We start from the raw sequence: 8,084 nt of genomic DNA on the forward strand, positions 1-8,084 counted from the left end.
CTGTTCAACTAGTCCACTGTTCAACCAGTCCACTGTTCAACTAGTCCACTATTCAACTAGTCCACTGTTCAACCAGTCCACTGTTCAACCAGTCCACTAGTAAATCCACTAGTTGACGTTTTTATTTCATTTATTTTTCGTTCTTATCGTTTTTGTAGGCCTCAACGATCAGGTAGAATGCCAGATTACAGTCACCAAATGTACACAGTTTTTAAATGTACAAATAACTACCTATTTTTACATAATAGGTAGTCAGTCAACTAGGCAACTAGGCAAGGCAACTAGGAAACTAGTCAACTATGCAACTAGGCAAGGCAACTAGTCAACTAGTCAACTAGTAAAAATCACTAGAAGTGAAAGCCCTAGTACAATGGTCAAATAATGATAATGATAATAATAATAATACGCATGTCTTCCAATGACTATAAACGACACATGGGGGGGGGGTCCAGTCAGGGAGGGGGGGGAAGGGGGGTCGTCCGGTCATCCTTTACAAGTCTGACTCAGGCATGTCCGGCATGTCGGCCATCAGATAGCCGATGCCGTAGCGGCCGTTGGGCGCGGTGTCCACGTCACAGCCCCCGCCCCCCACCACGCCCCCGCCCCCCACCACGCCCCCCTGCTTGCGGTAGATGCAGCCGCCGGGCATGGGCGAGGGCGCGGCGCTCTCGGGCGCCGACTTCCCGCCGCCGCCGCCGATGAGGCTGGCGTCGTCGCCGTCCTCGTCCCCGGGGAGGTTGCTGTCCTTGATGATGCGAGCCTTCCGATAGGCCACGGCGGAGAGGCCGCCGCCCGCCGCCTCGTCGCCCAGCAGGTTGAAGTGGCGGAGGACGAAGACCACGGGCACCGGGAGGATGGCGGTCACCACCAGGCTGACGCACACCACGATGCCCCACAGAGGGTAGCTCTGGGTCTGCTCTATAGCCTGGATGGAGAGGTGGAGGAGGAGACAGGGTTAATACACACCACGATGCCCCACAGCGGGTAGCTCTGGGTCTGCTCTATAGCCTGGGGATGGAGGGGAGACGGGGTCAATGTACACTATGATGCATCAGGCGTTGACCACTTAAGGGGTTACACTCCCTTATGGCAGGTAAATAAAACTTTCAGCCAGGTGAATCTTTTTTTTACAATGTTATTTTTCAGAAAGGAAGCCATTGAGGGTTAAAATGGGTCTTAATGCTTTCAACTCGAGTAGAATTATTAATGTTTTGTACAAGTGTCCATGACAAAGAAAATATATAATGTGGAGACAATAATAAAGACTATTATTATCATTATTATTGAAGGTGGTAACAGTCCATTTGCTCAGTACAATATTCCGGGGGCATATTTAGAATGTGTGCAGGCTTGAGTATGTTGAATCTAGTTTGCAATTAATGAGGATTTAGTTGACACAATGAAATAAAATGGCGATAGTATCCAGTGTGGGCCAGACGGCCTGTCACAGCCAGATTTGGGAGAGCAGCAGCAGCTTTGTTTTGCGAGGAAAGCGGTAATTGTTTTAATCTCAGATTTAGTCCGACGGAGCGTCACTGTGTAACTCTATGGGGACACAAAAGCGACACAAAAGTATAGGACCCGGAAGTATGGAACTATTCGCCCCCCTCATCCTCTTGAAGTGATTATCAAACTGAACGTGGGCGCAGCCAGACTAAACATCCTCCTCTTCTTCCAGGTTTAAAGAACAACAAGCCTATCATCTCCAGCCAACGCCTCTCGGTCCTTTTCAACCCTTTCCTTTTCTTCAGAGCTATTTCTGGGAACTACAGAGACACCCCCCATGGAGGCAGACATGGAGGGGCAGAAACAGTGATAAAGAGATTCTATATGCGTTATTGCGAATTCAGTGAGCACTTACTATGAGACCTAGCAGATCATGTCTGTGTGTCTGTCCCGCTTTTGTGCCCATATATGGAGCTGAGTGATTTGTTTGTGATTGATGCAAGTGTCTGTCCCGCTGTTACGTCACCATGACTCAGCCATAACCATATAAGGCATATATGTCAAACTCAAGGCCCGGGGGCCAAATCAGGCCCGTGAATTAATTATCTTTGGCCCGCGGGATGATATTTAATTAGTATTAGAACTGGCCCTCTGGTATATTGCACGGACCACCATAATACTACAACAGGAAACTATTTTCAGTTTGAAATGCATTTACTTTTTTTGCTATTTGCCTGGGACGTCCGTGTGTTGAAACACAGTCTGGCCCTTGACTTCTACCAATTTCTTTATTTTGGCCCACCGTGTATTTGAGTTTGACATCCCTGATATAAGGAGTCCCCAAAGCAGCTATACGTCCAAAACCCAAATATGTACGAGCTGCGTTCGCTTCCCGCGTTTTCGCGTCTTACTGGTATTAACATTGATTTTACAATATAAATTAGGGGTCCAAAGAGATAGAAATGCCATTCATTGGGGGTCCTTCGTACGGCATACTATGGCACGCCGTTTTTCATCGTTTTTGATGATTTGAAAAAATGAAAAAAACGATGGGTTATAGCCCATGTTTTTTGAAATTTTGAAAAAATAAATCCAGGCCCATGAATTAGAGGATAAAGCTCACATGTTACCCAAATAGTTGAATACACAAAAGCTAAGGCACTGGTGTCGTACTTCTGGTTTACCGGAACGGGGTTCAACTCCCTGCAGTGCCCTGCTCAATGTGTTGTATTTACCCGAAAAATTTAGTGTTGCGGAGGATGAGAAACATTAGCAAATTCCGCAATTTCCATTTCCGCAATTTCGCAATTTCCGCAATTTCCATTTCCGCAATTTCCGCAATTTCCGCAATTACCATTCCCGCAATTTCCGCAATTACCATTTCCGCAATTTCCATTTCCGCAATTTCCGCAATTTCCGCAATTACCATTTCCGCAATTTCCGCAATTTCCATTTCTGCAATTCCGCATACTATGGCACGCCGTTTTTCATCGTTTTTGAGGATTTGAAAAAAATGAAAAAATGAAAAAAACGATGGGTTTTAGCCAATGTTTTTTGAAATTTTGAAAAAAAAAAGTTAGCCTCGTTTCTCATCATTTTGGACCGTGGGCTATAGCCCATATGGTACGGCATACTATAGCGCGCAGTTTTTCATCATTTTTGAGGATTTGAAAAAAATGAAAAAAACGGTGGGTTATAGCCCATGTTTTTTGAAATTTTGAAAAAAAATGTTAGCCTCGTTTCTCATCATTTTGGACCGTGGGCTATAGACCATATCGTACGGGTCCTTATAGCCTGTTGCATGTCGTATAATTGCAATATTACAATTGCAATATTACACTCGAGGGTGTGCAGGTTTAACGTGATTATTGCCACGACAGGGATGCGGTCAGGAACGAGACGTATAGTCGAGTTCCACATGAAGCATCACTGAAAACCACACCCTCAGTGAAAACCACACCCTCTCTGTAATATTGCTTAATTTGAACGCACAGAATATCAACACGAAGCAACTGAAAAACCTGTTATTTCAAAGGTAGTGGATGGAGAGAGAGAGAGAGAGAGAGAGAGAGAGAGAGAGAACATTTTTGTCCAACCACGAAACGGCAACAAATGGGTGCGAAGAAGGGGCACGCACAACCATGGGCGGGACTTGACAAAGTATATGAATTTGGGGGTCCTTTTGACAGTACGTCTGCTGTACGTCATCATCATGTCCGTAGAGACAGTCAGCCAGCGACTCACCAGCTCCTGTATCCAGGCGCTGTAGGTGGGCGGGGTCATGGCCAGCTGGATCAGGCTGGATCCGAGCAGCACCAGCAGCAGAACCGGCGTGATGTACTTCCACATGTAGTAGTAGAACCGGTACGGAGTGAAGCCCAGCATGTCCTCCAGGTCCTCGAAGAACCTGCAGGGGGAGACAGAGAGAGCCAGTTATTTATGTCCCACATATAAGAGATGCAATACATTACTACAATACAATACATTACTACAATACAATACAATACAAGGACACAGATGTTTACAAGGTGCAGAATGCAGTCAGCAAATCCAGGACAAAATGGACATAATTCAATTCAATTTCAATTCAATTTTATTATAACATGCGGCCCCCCACCTTCACTTAATGTGGCCCTCAGGTTCATATCAGAATACTGATTATATAATATTGGTTCCAGCTGTTTACAATTCCACAACATGCAAACATGACCTGCTTTAATTACTTCAGTCTAAATTAGTAGCTCAATGCTCAACAGTATAATTAAAGGCATTTGAAATTACATAAAAAAACGTAAATTTCCAGGATTCCAATTCGTGTATAGCTAAAATAGCCGATCTACAAGCTCAAAACGAGTTTGTAGATCGGCTATTTTTGCTACGACAGTAATACATGGCCCTAGGGAGTGAGTGTGGAAATATAGTGGCCCTCTCCATCGTCAAAGTTGCCCACCCCTGCGGTACAAGGGGTAACAAGTAACAAATGCCCCCACAGCCTTCAGGGCTACAAGTTACAAATGCCCCCACAGCCTTCAGGGGTACAAGTAACAAATGCCCCCCACAGCCTTCAGGGGTAACAAGTATACAACAAATGCCCCCCACAGCCTTCAGGGGTAACAAGTAACAAATACCCCCACAGCCTTCAGGGGTAACAAGTTACAAATACCCCCACAGCCTTCAGGGGAACAACTTATGAAAACCATCTTGTAGTAACCCTGGGCAAAAATAATAATTCAAATGTATAATTAGTTGAAAGTGATTTTTAAAGCTGGTATTTTTATTTCTTATTTTATTTTTCTTATTTTATTATGTTTTATTTTGAGTTAGTGATTGTAAACAATTGTAAGTATTGCCTTTGTTAAATGTAAACCCAGGAAGACTAGCTTTTGTCAAGGCAAAAGCTAATGGGGATCCTTATAAACAATAAACAATAAACAATACAAGTAACAGATGTTACCTGTAGATGTTTCAAGAAAATGTCAAGAAAAACAACCAAAAAGGTGTTGTACCGCGCCCTTTTTGTCTTCTTTCTAATTATCTGTTTGGCCCAAGTTGTGGGGGTCGTTGACATGATAATACAGCAACACACATTCTCAGAAAACTGTTATAGGATTTAGAAGAGATTTGTAGAATCGGCCACTTGAATTAAAACTATGCACACTTTTCCTGGGCTGTGTGTGCTCCAGTTCCTGTCGACTTGATCCAATGGAAGCCAATGAAACTGGTCAGATGACCAATGATATCCAATGAAATCAACAGGAACTGGAGCACACACAGCCCAGGAAAAGTGTGGATAGTGTTGACTAATCATTACAAGCAGCTCTTATTTTGAAGGGGAAGAGAGGAAGCCCCATTTTGGTTGTAGCTCAACTGCTGTGACAGGCTGTAAACAGGAAGTAGTGAAGTGGTGTGGTGGATTCTTTTTAGCCCCAGAGTTCATATATTTTACCAATATAATGAAAACCATTTTGACTTAAACAATATGTACTCACTCTGGGATTATGTTAAACATGGTGGAACCTCCTCTACAGCAGGCATTAGGTGAGTAAAGTTAATTCATTGTAGGCCTAGTTCTAGTCTAAAAATCATCATCATCAAAAACATTTACAGGTATAGGCTACAGCAGTGGTTCCCAAAGTGGGGGTCCGGGGACCCCCAGGGGTCCTTGAGGGAGTTCCAGGGGGTCCCCATGAGCTAAATGATAGTTAGGAACCAAATGGACCCTTGTGGGTCTGTAACTCTGAGAGTGTAACAAATGGAACCAAATGGACCCTTATGGGTCTGTAACTCTGAGAGTGTACAAATGGAACCAAATTGACCCTTATGGGTTTGTAACTCTGAGAGTGTACAAATGGAACCAAATGGACCCTTATGGGTTTGTAACTCTGAGAGTGTACACATGGAACTTGTGGGTTTGTAACTCTGAGAGTGTACAAATGGAACCAAATGGACCCTTATGGGTTTGTAACTCTGAGAGTGTACACATGGAACTTGTGGGTTTGTAACTCTGAGAGTGTAACACATGGAACCAAATGGACCCTTATGGGTTTGTAACTGAGAGTGTAACACATGGAACCAAATGGACCCTTACAGCTCTGTGACTCTGAGAGTGTAACACATGGAACCAAATGGACCCTTATGGGTCTGTGACTCTGAGAGTGTAACACATGGAACCAAATGGACCCTTATGGGTCTGTAACTCTGAGAGTGTACCAAATGGACCCTTATGGGTCTGTAACTCTGAGAGTGTACCAAATGGAACCAAATGGACCCTTATGGGTCTGTAACTCTGAGAGTGTACCAAATGGAACCAAATGGACCCTTGTGGGTCTGTAACTCTGAGAGTGTACACATGGAACCAAATGGACCCTTGTGGGTCTGTAACTCTGAGAGTGTACACATGGAACCAAATGGACCCTTGTGGGTCTGTAACTCTGAGAGTGTACATATGGTTTCATTTGTACACTCTCAGAGTTAAACTTACATTGAGTTTACAATATAAATTGGGGGTCCCAGAGATTGAAATGCCATTAAAATGGAGGGTCCGTAGACTAAATGCAGGTCAAACCGGGGGGTCTTTGAAATTAAAACGGGTTGAGAATCTCTGCTAGAGCCGTAATTTAAATCTTCTCTCATGGCATATATTTTCAAATGGGGATTCTACTGTACATGGAACCACTGGTCTATACTGTACAATATGCTGTTATACTGTCTCTGCCTGACAGGATGTACAGTATAGGGCTACATGGAGCCATTTCTTATAAATCTTTTTAGTTCATTGAAGTAGTGGCTCCACCTCGTTGTGCACAGCATTGGATTTGTGTGTGAGAGAGAGAGAGAGAGAGAGAGAGAGAGAGAGAGAGAGACAGAGAGAGACAGAGAGAGAGAGAGAGAGAGAGAGAGAGAGAGAGAGAGAGAGAGACACAGAGAGAGAGAGACACAGAGAGAGAGAGAGAGAGAGATCAGAGAGAGAGAGAGAGAGAGACGAGAGAGAGACAGAGAGACGAGAGAGAGAGAGACACAGAGAGAGACAGAGAGAGAGAGAGAGAGAGAGAGAGACAGAGAGAGAGAGAGAGAGACAGAGAGAGAGAGAGAGAGAGAGAGAGAGAGACAGAGAGAGACAGAGAGAGAGAGAGAGAGACAGAGAGAGAGAGAGAGAGAGAGAGAGAATGGGCGTACGACACGAGGTGGAGGTGTCGTGTTTCTATGTTGTGTTCTAGTTGGTTTGGTTCTATGTTCTATGTGTTGTCTTCCCCAGGTGTTTCTCATGTGTAATCAGCCCTCATGTGTTATATTAGTCTTGTTGGCCAGTCAGTCAGTCCAGTTCATCTGTTTCAGTTCACCTATATTAAGGGAACCGCTTTTGGTGTTTAGCTTTTGAAAAATAGCAGATCTACATGCTTGTAGATCTGCAAGCATGTAGATCTGCAGTTTTTTGATTTCTTTTTGTGAAAATGTGGCAAACATCCTTGAATGTATAATATTCTTTCAGAGGCATTTGTAGAATGTGTCTGCTGTCCTCACCTCAGTGGTGTGTACAGACAGACACTAGGGGGAGCTAGAGCACCACCTGTCTGCTGTCCTGCTTTCGGGTCCTCACCTCACCAGAACCTGGCAGTGTTCTGTTCTGTTCTGGTGAGGTGTCTGTCGATGGGGTTTTTAATATCTTAGAGTATATATGAATAGAGAGGGCACCCGAGTTCTCCTTCCATCCACTTGCATTAAGTTGCTCAAAAGCGCATGGGGCGATTTCAATCCTCCTTCCGGGTAGGAACATAGTGCATTCTGGGATGGATTTTCCCCCAAACACATGAACGCGCTGCCGTTGAACGTGCACGGACGCGAACGAGCGTGCTGCCGTCGTGAACGTGCACAATGATAGTCAAGGGACCAGCGCGTTCATGTGTTTGGCGGCCAGGCTCCAGTGGACATACTTATCGGTCCCATAGACCCAGTGGACAGGGTCCCATAGACCCAGTGGACAGGGTCCCATAGACCCAGTGGACAGGGTCCCATAGACCCAGTGGACAGGGTCCCATAGACCCAGTGGACAGGGTCCCATAGACCCAGTGGACAGGGTCCCATAGACCCAGTGGACAGGGTCCCATAGACCCAGTGGACAGGGTCCCGTAGACCCAGTG

The 8,084-nt window shown here is 44.9% G+C and overlaps 1 protein-coding gene across 1 annotated transcript in view; it reads right to left on the minus strand.

The window, feature by feature from the left end:
• Positions 1-490: 490 nt before the first annotated feature.
• The window catches only part of slc6a15 (solute carrier family 6 member 15), a gene marked incomplete at both ends in the record, with an annotated part of 29,991 nt that continues 22,397 nt past the window's right edge, over positions 491-8,084 (minus strand). Inside the window, 2 exons of the mRNA XM_080760855.1 lie at positions 491-925; positions 3,691-3,853. Of these exons, the coding sequence (XP_080616981.1) occupies positions 491-925; positions 3,691-3,853 (598 nt within the window). The remainder of the gene's footprint in view (positions 926-3,690; positions 3,854-8,084) is intronic.

Source organism: Protomyctophum bolini (genome assembly GCF_963924005.1).
Source record: "Protomyctophum bolini genome assembly, chromosome: 4".
Lineage (NCBI taxonomy): Eukaryota > Metazoa > Chordata > Actinopteri > Myctophiformes > Myctophidae > Protomyctophum > Protomyctophum bolini.